The sequence below is a fragment of the Glycine max genome, chromosome 6 (genome assembly GCF_000004515.6).
Source record: "Glycine max cultivar Williams 82 chromosome 6, Glycine_max_v4.0, whole genome shotgun sequence".
NCBI classification, from domain to species: Eukaryota; Viridiplantae; Streptophyta; class Magnoliopsida; order Fabales; family Fabaceae; genus Glycine; species Glycine max.
In genome coordinates, this window is record NC_038242.2 from 45,282,113 (window position 1) to 45,296,922 (window position 14,810).

General features: G+C 32.2%; 2 protein-coding genes across 2 annotated transcripts in view; both read right to left on the reverse strand.

Annotated features, from left to right (window-relative positions):
• Positions 1-4,087: 4,087 nt before the first annotated feature.
• Positions 4,088-14,810, reverse strand: part of LOC100785853 (uncharacterized) — a 36,118-nt gene continuing 25,395 nt past the window's right edge. Inside the window, exons 7-10 of the mRNA XM_041016683.1 lie at positions 4,810-4,851; positions 4,684-4,725; positions 4,531-4,599; positions 4,088-4,448 (exon numbers count right to left, since the gene is read on the reverse strand). Of these exons, the coding sequence (XP_040872617.1) occupies positions 4,552-4,599; positions 4,684-4,725; positions 4,810-4,851 (132 nt within the window). The 3' untranslated portion in view covers positions 4,088-4,448; positions 4,531-4,551. The remainder of the gene's footprint in view (positions 4,449-4,530; positions 4,600-4,683; positions 4,726-4,809; positions 4,852-14,810) is intronic.
• On the reverse strand, positions 6,207-7,578 carry LOC106798968 (toll/interleukin-1 receptor-like protein). The gene is made up of 3 exons (XM_014776764.2): positions 6,760-7,578; positions 6,554-6,618; positions 6,207-6,476 (listed from the first exon to the last, which is right to left on the reverse strand). The coding sequence occupies exons 1-3, from the start codon at positions 7,293-7,295 to the stop codon at positions 6,367-6,369; spliced, it is 711 nt and encodes a 236-aa protein (XP_014632250.1). The 5' UTR covers positions 7,296-7,578; the 3' UTR covers positions 6,207-6,366.

Sequence of the window (14,810 nt, forward strand, 5' to 3'; positions counted from 1 at the left end):
CACTTACATTTACAGGAATATTCTGGAGTCTGTTGAATGAATGATAATCCGGTAATGTTTAGCTTGCCCTTTCTACTATGAGTTGTCACTCATTGCTTTGGATCTTTATTTTTTATTGTTTTTGTACTACTTTTATGTTGTGCACTTTTGAAATTTAACTGTGAATTTGAGAACTCCTGTGATTATTCAATCGTTAGTCACAGAAGAAATTCTCAGTTGGCTTAATTTCCATTTCCATCATTAAAATTTGACAATTTTCCTTCTCAATATTGGGTGTATTTATACTTCTTGCATTTCTTAACATGCCTTTTATTTCTATTGTTGTATGTAGAATTTCTTAGTTAATGCTTTTAGTTTGTTTAAATTTGATAGCTTAATTAATAGCATTTCTTTCCTGGTAGATAGGAGATGACTCTCGAGGAATATGAAAAAGTACTAGAAGAGAGAAGGAAGGCTTTCCACGCACTTAAGACTGAGGAGAGAAAGGTAGATACTAAAGTTTTCGAATCCTTGCAGCATCTCTCGAACAAGAAAGACAATGATGACATCTTTATTAAGCTGGTTAGCCTTACGACTCTATGTTTTCAGTCTAGTTTAGTTTTACTTATTAAATTTGTTGTACTAATACTTAATGTGAGCCTCACTTGGATTTTTTCTTTGTAGGGAGGTGATAAGGACAAGCGCAGAGAGACACTTGACAAGGAGGATAAATTAAAAAATCTGTGACTGCAGTTTTTGGTTAATAATTCCATTACTTCTGATCATGTAATCAACAATTCCATTACTGAAATTGTTATTTCTGGACAAGGCTCGCAGTTAAGTGTTAACTCCTTATTTAATTTATTCTACCATTTTCATTGAATTACCATGGGATTAGAATGGATACTCCACCACTGTGGCACTTCTTTATCTCTAATTCTTTTGCTATTTACACAATCTTGTTTAATTCTCCCAAAATTTCAGGTTGAGTTGGTTCTTGCCCAGTTCAGAAGAGCTAAAGGGAGGGTTGATGAACCAGCTGTCAGGTTGTATGAGGATATGTTGTCTGTTTACAACAACAGCAGTGATGCAGCTACAGAATTAATGAACGACCCTGTCATTGTTTCAACGGGACAGGTATGCACATTATATGATACTCCCTGACAGCTAAATTGCAAATAATATGCAGTTGGCAATTATACTTCTTGATGCAGCTAGTTTTTGTTAACAGGAGGGATTGAACCCGCGACCTTTTCCTCCTTCCCTTCCTTCTTAACCACCCAACCAACCTTATATCTTCACACTTTCTCTTCACTGATTGCGAAGAATGAGAGTTCTATATCAATTTTGATTTTTCTCTAATTATTATCTATTTGAATTTCAGTTAAATGTATTTCTTAACAAGAGTTCAGTTGGTATGTTTTCACTATGATGTTTAGAACAAATAATATTTTTGCAGAACAAATACCATCTTTTCAGATTAAATAGTTAAAGATAAGTAGTATTTTTTTCATGCAGTCTTGTCACGTTTCTGTTTTCTGCACTGTCCATGTTTTTTTTTTCTCCCTAGTTCATGTGAAAAGAGGTATCTTCTTAGGGATTAATAAGAATCCGATCTGTCCTACAAATGCTTTGCTCTATTCATTGCGATTGCCACAAAGGCACAAGCTTTCTTATAAGTCAAGTCAATTTGTGTGTACAAATTTACATGGGCATGTTGCTTAAAGAACTCAAAAAGAGGGGAATAATTCATGGAATCATGTTTGGTTGGGGGGTGGAATTGGATCTTGTTTCCACCATAGGGAGGAGTGTTCTTGATCCAAAAATGTGAGTCATCTAGTTAGAGGCGTGTTTGGTGATAAAGCTATGCAATTAAAATGTTTTTTTATATATATTTTAGTTTAGTGGATAATGCTAGACATAACATAGTGTCCACTTTTGTCAAATACTATGTAAGTGTGTAGTATATAGTTTATAGTTTTTCTGTTGTCCTGAATGGACCATTCCAGGATCATGACTCATGAATCCACCTTTTTCTTTCTAGATTTGGGGCCGAATTACCTATTTTGTTGTTGGTCCAAATGCTACAAAAGTTGGAAGGCTATTATTGAAGTTTCTTGTTGAACCATACCATACCAAAACAACAAAAACTTTGAATAACAACGTGCTTTCCATATTGGTTGATTAAAATTAACTCTTCACATATTCTTCTAGGAATATTTGTAACTATAGGTCTTAGAATTCCATACAGTTTGCTAGTTTTGAAAGGAACATCCTAGGTCTGATATTTTGCTGAACAGTTTGTTAAAAAAGTTTATTGGGGGCATAGACAATTGATAAATTTATGTGTAAAATAACAGGAAAATGGAGAGGAGAGCTTTGAGGAGTTGCAACAGCTTTTTGAAGACATGTTTCAAGCGGATATTGGATTGGATGGAGGCCCTTCTCTTGCTTCTTCTGATTCCTCAACTTCATCTGCTTACATGACTTATAGTGAAAGTTCTAGTTCAAATAAACGCAATTCCTCTGAGATGAATTTCGGGAAGGCAGAGAATTCTTCTGTCTTTGATGCCAGTTACCAGAATTTCTGTTTTGGGGTTAGTATATGCTTCATTTTTCATATTTTTCTTTCAATATATCATATATCATCCATGGCATATACATATTGATTATGAAAAGTGAAAGGTTACATCAATAGTATATAGAAATTAAACTCAACAAGGATTTTGCATGATCTGTTCGGTGTATGTAGCTATATGCCAAGAAAGTGTTAAATTGGTTAAGGGAAAAGATAGTTTATTCATGTTGAATCTTTAATTAGAGTCTTTTAATCAGTGGTGTATTTTATGTTGTTCATGTCAACAAGGTCGGTCATGTAAACTATCATTAACAATGAGTGAGGATACAAAAACAATGGAATCTGTGTGAGATATGTGAAAGTGGTAAGTGATTCCCTCTAATCTTCTGCTTATACTACAATGTCATTTATCTCGGATTCTTTGGCTGGTAATGAAGTGTTTTGTGAAAGTCCCAATTCATATGTGCATCAGACATTAAATTACATGGCATACATAATATTTTTCAGAACAAATATTTAAAGATAAGTAGTATTTTTAAAATTTTAATATATTGAATATTACATTCTAATTAAATAATTTTTATTATTTTAACCAAAAAAAGTATAAACATGAGATAAAAAAAAGACTGCCATCGTGCTTAAGGACTTTTTCTAATTTTAAATATGTCTTTGGTGCCTTAGCAACTATAATTTTTCCTCCCAACAATATTAAAGTTTATAAACTACATTATCCATATCTAATATAGCTTTATACACTCATAGGTGGTAAAAATAAGCTCAAAGTTGACAAATGCTTGACAACTCCTGGAATGGCACCTAATCTTGGAAAGGTATTTTTTATGATCTTCAATAGTCTTATTCTAACTTGTATAGTCATCTGAATTAATAGCTTTATCTTCTTCTTCTTTTTATTAGATTAATAGTTATATCTTCTATTTTTGTTATTTCTTTCAAGCCTGAGCATAAGTGGGGATTCTATTCTTGTTTTATAGCTATTTATGTTTTATACCTAGCAAATATCACTATAGTCATATTTATAAACAGTAAATTTTTTTTAATATCTTATATCAATTATTTATAGTCATATTTATCACTATAGTCAGATTAATTTTATTTATAGATAATTTTATCATTATAAATTATTTATTTTAATTAACCTCAAATTATTATGCATGTTAAATATGTTTTTACATCGGTGCCTATGTTACCACCAATGTAGAAGTTCCCATATTCAACATCGTTGCTTTCTGTAAAATGATGTAGAAAGCGCGGCTTACTACATCAGTACATACGTCACCACTGATGTAGAGTTCCCATATTCAACATCATTGCTTTTTGTAAAACGATGTAGAAAGCGCATCTTACTACATCAGTGCCTACGTCACCACTGATGTAGAAGTTTCCATGTTCAACATCGTTGCTTTCTGACCGATGTAGAATATGCATTTTCTAGTAGTGTCCCCTTCAAGGACGGTGTTCATAAAACCCGTCATTGAATAATTGAACTCAACGACGGTGTGTTGAGCACGTCTTTGTAATACAAATACAATGTCGTTTCCGTTTTAAATGTCATTGAAATACACCTATTATTTACTAAAATGTCACCGCGTCTAAAACAACGTCGTTTTTTGAAGCACCATAGTTGAAGCTGCATCATAGGATAAGTTTTTGTAGTAGTGTACTTGGTAACTGAACAACTCCACAACTAATCAGACATACTTATGGGAGTGTACTGCAAATGAAGTTCCCTTACATTTTCCATCTTTTCTGATATTTTTGGAAAACTCTCAAGTATAACATGAAGGATGGAGGTCTTCAAGCGAGGTCAACTTGATGGTTGGAAAACTCCTAAGCTTGTTGCAACCAAAAGCACTCAATATTTTAAGCTTACCTATAAATTAAACAAATCGAATCATGAGCTGTAATTAAATTCTGACAATATTCAAATGAAGGTTTCTCAAAATTTGGCTAACCAGATGTGTCAGGTATCTTTTCTAAAACTTTTTGCTTGAAAATTTCAAAAGTTTCTCATTCACGAACTTCTGCAAAGAAAATTAAAATAAAACAGAAGAAAGAAACAAGTAAATGAATAATTGTAAAGTGAATTTCAGGTATCTTTGTTAAACCTTTTCGCTTGAAAATTTCAAAGGTTTCTCATTCACGAACTTCTGCAAAGAAAATTAAAATAAAACAGAAGAAAGAAACAAGTAAATGAATAACTGTAAAGTGAATTTCAGCTATCTTTGTTAAACCTTTTCGCTTGAAAATTTCAAAAGTTTCTCATTCACGAACTTCTGCAAAGAAAATTAAAATAAAACAGAAGAAAGAAACAAGTAAATGAATAACTGTAAAGTGAATTTCAGGTATCTTTGTTAAACATTTTCGATTGAAAATTTCAAAAGTTTCTCATTCACGAACTTCTGCAAAGAAAATTAAAATAAAACAGAAGAAAGAAACAAGTAAATGAATAACTGTAAAGTGAATTTATTAATTTACAAGATGAGGAAAATTTACTCATTAAATTTACCATCAATAAGTTGGTCAACTCAGTTGTAGAAATACGACTGCAGGGTAACTTGCATATGGCAAGTTCTTTAAATTTTAACACCAAATCATTAAACAAAGCGAAACTTAATCCAAGAAAAATTATAAAGTAAAAAAGATTGGTAAGGTGGAGTACCCATGTTTGATTTTAATGTCGGACAAGTTAGCTACTTGATGCAGAGCCATCTTCCATTTCTCCAACTTCTCCATGCTATGCTTTAAACTCTCCTCATGTTTCACCAAGGCTTCTCCATAACTACCTTCCTGCATTCGCACCTGAGAATGGTCCACATTATAAAAGACTGGTAAAACCAACATTCTTTTTCTCTCAAGGCAGTCACGGATGGTTGCAAGTTCGTCTAAACAAAAGGAGGAAGAAGCATAGTTTATAGAGAGCACAATGATGGCAATCTTGGACTCTTCAATTGCCTTCACAATTGCCGGTGTTATTTCTTCTCCTCTGTTAAGATCTTCATCAATGAAAGTGTGGAATCCGCTGTCACGAAGAGCTTTGTAGAGATAGCCAGTAAAACCATGGAGTGTGTCTGAGCCTCTGAAGCTGAGGAACACATCATAGTTGAATGCTTCTGAATATGACTCTAGTCCAACTGGATAATCCCCAACATGGAAAGGATCTTGTTTAATCTTGCTAGAGACCAAATCAACTATCCTGGTAATAAACTCGTATTCATATCCATCCCTATTCAAACAGAGAAATTTGTGTGAAGTCAAACTAAATGTCTCATATCCATTTCATGATATGTATGTTTTTCAAGGTTAACAAATATCCTGAACTCTTTAAATTTTAACATTAAAATAGAATTAGACAAGTGAAAATTAATTAATGGGATTAAATCAAAATAAGTTAAAAGATTGGCGAGGAAGACCCTTGTTTGAAATGATAGCCTGAGAAGTTAGCTGTTTCATGCAGAGCCATCTTCCATTTCTCCAGTTTCTCCATGTTATGCTCCAACCCGTCCATTTTAGCTTTGAACTTCATTTCGTGATTAGCCAATGCTTCTCCAAAACTACCTCTATGGTATCGAATATTAGAAGGATCCACCTTGTAAAAAATTGGCAAAACCAACAAACGTTTTCTCTTTGCATCACATAACACCCCCGATGCTTTTCTCCATTTCATCCATCCTGCTCCATTTCTGAGAGAGAACGATGATGAAAAATCTGGAGTCTTCAATTTCCTTCGCAAGTTCTGACGTTATTTCGTCCCCTCTCTGGAGCTCCTCATCATCAACGAAGGTGTGAATTCAACTGTCATGAAGGGCTCTGCAGAGATTGCCAGTGAAACTGTAACGAGTATCTTCTCCTCTGAAGCTGAGGAACACATCATTGGTAAAGGAAGATGATGATGGCACATCTGTGAAACATGAGAAGAAAAAGATTAGTATGATTGTGAATGGAGTGTTGGAGTTCAAAATTTCTAATCTTACTTACGTTTATTAATGTTGTAGAAGACATCATCAACAATCTTCCCAATAAACTCGAATTCATATCCAGCTCTGTTTCAAACAGGAAATTATAATTGTAGTGAAGTTAAACTAAAATCCTTGTATCCATATCTTGTCAAGGTTAATGAAAATTTATTTTCTCTTTCAATTTTAACAAAAATTATAAAGCAAAAGCTAGGTAAGGAGGGATACCCATCTTTGAAATGATACCCAACCAATGTTGTTACTTCCTGCAGAGCCTTCTTCCAAATCTCCATGTTAGGAGGGAACCTTACCTCAAGCATAGCCAATCCTTCTGCATAACTTCCTTGCAGGCGTCTTACATCAGAAGGATCCACCTTATAAAAGACAGGAATAACCAACAGAGTTTTCTCGCGGTAGCAGCCAAGGATGGTTTCTAGTTCATTTAAGCAAAATGAGGAAGAAGCATAGTCTTTAGAGAGCACAGTGATGGCAATCCTCGACCCTTTAATTGCCTCCTCTAGTGTTCGTGTTATTTCTTCTCCTCTCTTAAGGTCCACTTCTTCCATGAAAGCACGGATTCCCTTGTCACAAAGAGCTTTGTAGAGATGCCCGGTAAATCCATGACGTGTGTCTTCCCCTCTGAAGTTAATGAACACATCGTATCTGGATGCACCGGAAAATGTTTCAGCCATTAGAAGAAAAAAGTTTAGTATTATTATGCCGGAATGTAGGTTGGTCTGTTGGAATATAGAATCAAACTTCATACACTAAAACTAATTAAAGTGGTAAGTATAGTACCATGATCATTTTTTCCTAAGTCAGATGTCAAGGTCAAGGAGTGTCTCTTAAGTTAATGAGTTAGACATCGATCTCATTGTGATTGATAATTATCACTGTACCAATGAAATTTTATATACGATGGAAATCAAATTTGAATTATGTGTTGTTGAATAAAATTATTATCACTTAATCCAAACACTCCTTTCATGACATTAATTTTACGCGGGATATATATAGACCAATTATTAAATGCATATCATCCAAACAGTGATTAGGCGGACATAACAAACCAACTTGCATAATAAAAAAATACCAACTTGATCAGCCTTATTATGCAAAGGGGGAAATATCTGGCTTTCTTTTAGTCAGCGGTCAAAGTCATTCACTATATCACCCAGGTACAAAGTCTTCACAATTTCATTTAACATGTCAAAAATAGTAGTAGTACTACTTTATAGCAATTCCATTTATATATCACAAAATGAAGAAATTAATATGTTATATAATGATCCGTTCACTTCATCTCACCAAAACACATTTATCGCGTTAATTTCTCTCAGCTCTTGCATTGTATGGGATGGAAACTCTTAGATGCGGTGTGCACTATTTCCCTAATGCATGAATAATTTTTAAGCTAAAATATTTTTTTATCTCATAAATATAAAAATATACAAAAATTATTATGTAAAATTTTTAGTATGTTTTTGTTCTCACAAAGTTATAATATATTGTTTTTGGACTTAGACATATTTAAACTTACGATCAAACTTTTTAATCGATGTAAATATAATATTTTTTATATCAATTGTACGTATAATTAAGATAAAATATGATGTTTTTTTACATTAAGTTGTATATATAATTGATGTAAGCAAATAATTCAAGTAGACTTGGATGTCCAAATCCTACTCTAAGCAAAAAAAAAATGACATTTCAATTTTAAAATAAAAAACTTACTGAAAATTTTATTGGAACAAAATCAGAACATTTTATAACTTTTAAATATTATAAGAGTAATTATGGTGGGCTTTTAACAAAGTTAGTATGCATGAGTTTGAAACTCTTTGTGGGTGTTGTTTGTTAAGTACCGTGAAATGTTGTAAAAAAAATGTATGGAAAAAGTTAAACCATATCTTGTTCAAGTACGTACAAGTATTTTCTCTTATTAATTGCAGCATCTGAATCCAATCCGTAAGACACGCTAGGATGAATTTATTCTATTTAGTGGAAAAACAGGGCAATGCAAAAACAAAAACAAAAACGCGTTGGTGTTAGCTTTATAATAAAATGGAATACTGAACCCAACTTCACATTACTGGAAGCAACACGAACCCAATTTCATCCGAAGGAGGACTGAAGATTCTTCGAGAGTCAGAGGAAATTATGAAAAAATTTATTGGGAGAAGCTCCCAAGAAAAAAATGCCTAAACCATAATTACTTGCTTTTATTTAATTATTATCCGTGTTGAAACTTGAAAGTGGAAAAATAAAATGGGGTCATGTATATCATCACCCAGCACCAATGTCGCTACCCACACTTTGTATATCCCGAAACATACACTTGTCCTTGATTTAATTACACCTTAGCAGTAATGCTAATAAACATCATTCTCATCATCCTCTTATGCAAAATTGCAATTGCTTATTGTTAGATATGAAGAAGGGAAACTTATTAATAATAATAATAATAATAATAATAATAATAATAATAATAATAATCAACTTACATTTACAATAATTCTTTTAGAGACATATTTTGTATTTTTATGATTTATTTTTTTGAAATCAAATGTTATAATAGATCATTAATCATATTGGTAAAATTTTAAAAAACAAATAAATGATAAGAATGAAACTGTTGTTGTCAGTTGACACTTCCCATATATAACCTTCATTGTAATATATTTTTTTAAAAGCATGTATTTTCTTCTTGTATCAATTGAAATAAAATCAATTTTAATTTTACATGTAAATTAATAAATCATTTTACAAAATTTATTATTTATTAAATGTTAATATTTATTTTTCAGAAGTTAGATATTTAAATAATTAAAGTACCAAAAGAAAATCAACCACCTTTGATAATTTTCTAAATCCACCCTTGTACTTATTCAATAGTCAACTCATCAATTGTCATCTCTACACCACTACTTAAGGTTACAACTTTTTATTTTGTTTCAAAATAATAGTATTAATAAAATTTTAAATATTAAAAAATGATTTTAAACAAGGTTATAAATCTAATAAGCTTTAGTTAATTTAATTCTACTTTTTCCAAAAATAATATAAATTTTTTTATGTTAAATGATATAAGTAAAATATCTAAATCTTTACATTTTTCTTATAATACAAAATTTTAAAATATTATCATATGATGTCTTTAGATGATAAATTATTAGAAATAAATTCAAATGATAAAAATATTAAATGTGTTATTTCATGTAATTTTACATTTATCAACTAGTTTTTTGGTTAATCTTACCAAACTCTTTCAACTAGCTTTCGATTTTTTTTAACTCCTAACTTGTAGCTTATAATCTCCCCTTTAGTTTGTTAGCTTTCATCTATCTTATAAGCTAGTTTTATCAAACATAGTCTCAATTATTATACTTTCTACACATTTATGGATTAAATCAAAATTTATGTTTTCAAGGATTAAACTGTCACCAATATACACATTGAAGGACCAAAATAACATTTACCTATTTTTTGTACATAGACTCAAGACCTTCTATAATAGGTGAAATTACTTAGAAAGAGAGAAGATGAAGGAAGGGCATACATCGGACACATTGAAGGACTTAACTTTTGATATCTTTGCATTTTCCCGGATCTTATAGGGCATGGTTCTCGATCTCGGAACTGGTTCAACGACAAAGAAATGTAGTGGACAAAATTGGTTTAATAATGTATATTAATATTTGTTCCGTTCCAATATAAACTCCAAATCATTCATTTTAATCCAGCGGTATCAATGGTAGTGGCTGTCCGTGACATTGTCCATGGTGGTGTCAAAGAAAAGAAGAAAACGTGTTCGTGAAAATGTTGCAACTAAAATTGGTAGTTGCTGAATAAGAAGATTAACGGATTTGGAAACATGGCGATAGAAGAGATGACTAGCAGAGAAAAACACTTATTTTTATTTTTTCAAAAAAATAATAAAATACTGCTCTACCCCTAAAATGAATTAACTAAAACAAATTAGAAAGTTGGATTTTCTGTCTTATAATATATTATAATATATATATATATATATATATATATATATATATATATATATATATATATTATCCTTTGTTAAAATTATTTACATGTTTCTTTAAAGAATGCTAGTGATAGATATAAAAAAACCTTATTCCAAGATTATTTCATCTTCTTCTCTTGAATTAGTTTCCTTTTTTGTTTAATTGTAAATATTTTTAATTTCTTCATAGAGAGTATACTACATAAATAAGAAGTTCAACCTAAACATGTGATTTACCTTATGGAAAGCTTAATGCCAGCTAGTATAACTATAAAGAAGACAAATTAGACAATTTTAAACATTTTGGTTCATTTCAATTTAGTTTATATTTAAAAACACAAATTAAATCAAGATTATTGCAGAAAAATTAAAGCATTGTTTTCCTTCATTCGAAGTGGAACCCACCAGAATTGTAGAAAGCAACCCCCTAGAAGACCTATTCGAACCAAAAAGGAATTATTCTCAAAACAAAGAGGAAAATATTAAACCATGGAAAACCCATTACAAATTTTTCCCAAAATTTCATTTGGATGCAGCATTGTATTTGTATTAAAAGATGTTGAGTCACAGTTGTTTCATTCATTCAATCCATCACTTGATGGGTAGAAAACTCCTATGTTTGCGGCAACAACCAACACTCAATATTTAAAGTTTATTCAGAAAACGAATTGACTCGTGAACTATAGTTAAATTCTCACAGTATTCAAATGAAAATTCCTTCAAATTTGAGAGACCAGATGCATCAGGTATCCAAAACCCTTAGATAGTTAGATACATCAACTTCTGCAAAAAGAAAATGATGGAAAAATTAAAACAGAACTGAATGAATAATACTGCAGAGAATTTATTAATTTACAAGGAAAATGTATTCTTTAAACTTGTCTTCGATATGCCACCACACCCGAATGAGAGAAAGACTGATGCAATCCTCCCTAGGAAGGGACCAATCACTAGAACCATGAGCAAGAGGCTCCAAGAAGATTGGGCTAGAGCTGCTGAAGAAGGCCCTAGGGTTCTCATGAACCTTAGGGTAGATTTCTGAGCCCATGGGCCAAGGTTGGGTCCAATTATCTTTGTACATATTAGACTAGGATGTCATTATATTTGGTCCTTATATATAGGGCTCCATATTGTAGGTAGGGTACCCTAGAAATATAGGATTTTTCAGCCCTTGTATTTTTGGGCACCTAGACTAGTTTTTGTATTAGGGGTAGTTTTGTAATTTCACATGCACTAAGTGGATATTTGATGTGTGTGGTTGGAAATAAATTTAATTGAATTGGTAGAAGCCCAATCCAATTAAATTTTAGAGGGGGAGGTGAGCATTTGCTTACTACACCCCATTGCCACATCATATAGTCACACTTTGTGCATGTCCTTCATGCTTTTCATGCCTCATGACACCTAAGCACACTTAGTGGAGAATCTTGTAATTGATCTTGGATTAGTGGGCTGAACCATAACTAAAATTCACTAATCATAATTAGTGAAATTTTGGCTCCAAAGTTTGGCTCCACAAATTCAATTTCAAATTCAAGTGAAATTTGAATTTCCCTCCAATTTTGTGTGACACTTAGGCTATAAATAGAGGTCATGTGTGTGTATTTTTTTCAACTTTGATGATTTGAATATTAAACTTCAGATTTCAAAGCTCATTTAGAGCACAAAATTTCGTGCTCTTCTCTCCCTCTCCCTTCATTCATCTCCTTCTTCCTCCAAGCTCTTATCCATGGCCTCCTATGGTGGTGAGCTTCTTCTAGACTCATCTTCTCCTTGAAGTGGCGTCTCCTCTCTCTTTCCCTTTCTCCATTCCGCTGCCATTCATCTTCCAAGAAGCAAAGGAATCCATTGATGAAGAAGATCCTAGGCCTACAAGCTCCAATGGAGCTTGCATCATGTGGTATCAAGAGCATCTTCATCTAGGTGATGTTCTTTTGCTTCCTCTATCTTTTTGTTCGGTGAATTCTCTTTAATTCCTTGTTCTTCATCTTATTCTCCATGTATATCCTCCATTGTCTTGTGGTTTGGTGCTGTTTAGAGTAGATTCAAAAAAAAAAAATAAACCGATTAAATCTTAGATCTACACTTGTTCTTGCATTTCTATGGTTCAAATTTTGTAGATCTACTCTTGAATCTTGTTTTTGTGTTGATTTTAGGTTCTATCATTTTTCATTCATAATATTCTTGTGCTGAACCTTAGATCTAAATTTTGTTCCAAAATATTGATTAGAAAAAAAAAACACAAAAATCTAAGTGTAAATCACTTAATCCATGTTGTCTTAGAGTCATGTTTAGTCATAGTAATTGTCACATTATGCTCTAAGTTTGTGTTGAATTTTTATTTTGTTTTTTGAATTCTAGATACATTTTTTTCATGTATTCTTGTCATTCTTAGCCTATCTTTTGAATTTTGAGTCTAATTCATGCATGTTATTTAGTTCATAACATGTTCTAAATCAATTCTTAGAAGTAGTCTTGTTGTTGAACTCTTTTTTGTTTTCTAAGATTCCTACATGATGCCTATGATGAAGTTGAGATGTGGTGTTGAGTTGTGGCTGGATTTGTGAATCAAATAAGTCTTAAGCTCTCTTGAATTGTGTTATTCAAGATAATTGAGCATAAGCAAACACAAATTGTAACTATCCAAGCCTTAAGCAACATAAACACTACTCTTGATTTCTAGGTTGAAATCGCTGGTGCTGGCAGCTTGAACATATGAACTTGTATAAATTACTGGGAACTGGTCACTACGTTTTTTGAGCTGAAACTTTTACTGAATTTTATAGACATCTGGACCAAAATTATAAAAAAAGAAACAAGCGATTTGGATTAAAGGAAAAAATAAGAAAAATCTCACAAGTTGGCAGAAAAATCAGTGTCCAGGAAAAAAAAAAAGAAAAGTGAAAGGAAAGTGTACTTGTTGTTTTGGCTCAAAATTTGTTCTATAATTGGTGCCTATTTTATACCAATCCTAGTTCTGAAATTTCAATTGAAAATTATTGTGAAAACAAGTGCCAAAACTAGAGGTTTCTTGAGTCTTTTTTTTTTTAGAGTTTTTCTACTCTACTCTAGAGCCATTCTAGGTTTCTCTTTGAGTCCTAGCTTGCTTTTTTGTGCTTTTCATTGCTTTAATTGTTGAATAATCCTTGAAAATTTGTCTTGTTAAAACTCTATTGGTTTAGCTTTCATTTCATTTTTTTTGGTCTTTGGTTATTGCTTGTCTCTTTGTTTCCTTGGTTGTGAGTTGCCATATAGGGAATTGGAAAGAAGGATTGGTGCCATATCTTGAAGAATTTGAGTCAAGAAGAAAGGGGCCAACCACCTTAAGAGCTATTGGACTAAGAAGCACTCCAAATTGAGTGAAACACTAAAGAGAGAATAGCCACCACAATTGAGGACTTTTTTTTTCTTTGTAATTTTGTAATTGGCAATTTGCTTTGTTTTCAAATTTTGTAACAAAAAGGCCTTTCATTGGAAGTAAGTTGGGAGCCTCCGCTAGGTCACCCTACTTCCATTTGTGTGTAATAATTTTAGGCAATTTTCCCTTAGGATAGTGAGTGTTTTGTTGGGAACCTTAAATGAGGTCATTCAAACACTCTTAGGATCCGCCTAGTTTGCATTTCTTGCACTTTAATTTCTTGCTTACTTTCATAGCTTATTTCTTTTACCCTCCATTGTCAAACCACCTAGATAGCTTGCCTTTTACGAATTAGTTTTTACCTTATCTTTCACACCTCTTTTAGTGTTTATTTTGGCTAGTTTCAACCATAGTTTCTTTTACCTTTTGTTTTCAAAGCCCCAACAAGAAAGAACCATAACTTAGGAACCAACATGAGTCTTCATTCTTCATCTAGTGTTAATGGTGAGGGTTCTACTCCTAAGGACCCCTTGTATAAGATATTAGATGAGTTGAGATCCCTTAAGTTGTGGAAAGAAAAACAAGAGAGAAAAGAAAAAGGTAAAAAAAGAGTGGAAGAAATAAGTCAAGATGAAAGAGAGAAAATAAGAGAGGAAGAAAGAAGAAAAATAATGAAAGAAATGAAAAGAGAAAAACATGCCTCCTATAGTAGTCATGACTCTTGCAAGAGTTTAAGTGAAGAACTTAGCGACTATTATAGAGGGCGTCATAGTTCACATACTAAACATCACTCCCAAAGAAGAGAAAAGGATAGAAGGCCTCAAGAGGTTAACATTAGCCTCCCATATTTCCACGGAAAAGATAATGTTGAGGCCTACTTAGATTGGGAAATGAAGG

Excerpts from the sequence above, each read along its gene's own strand:
- LOC106798968 (XM_014776764.2), bottom strand. The coding sequence starts at position 7,295 with ATGAAGTTTGATTCTATATTCCAACAGACCAACCTACATTCCGGCATA. Across the intron at positions 6,619-6,759 it reads GGGTATCATTTCAAAGATGG|AGCTGGATATGAATTCGAGT; the intron begins GTATCCCTCCTT and ends TGTTTGAAACAG. Across the intron at positions 6,477-6,553 it reads CTTCTACAACATTAATAAAC|ATGTGCCATCATCATCTTCC; the intron begins GTAAGTAAGATT and ends CATGTTTCACAG.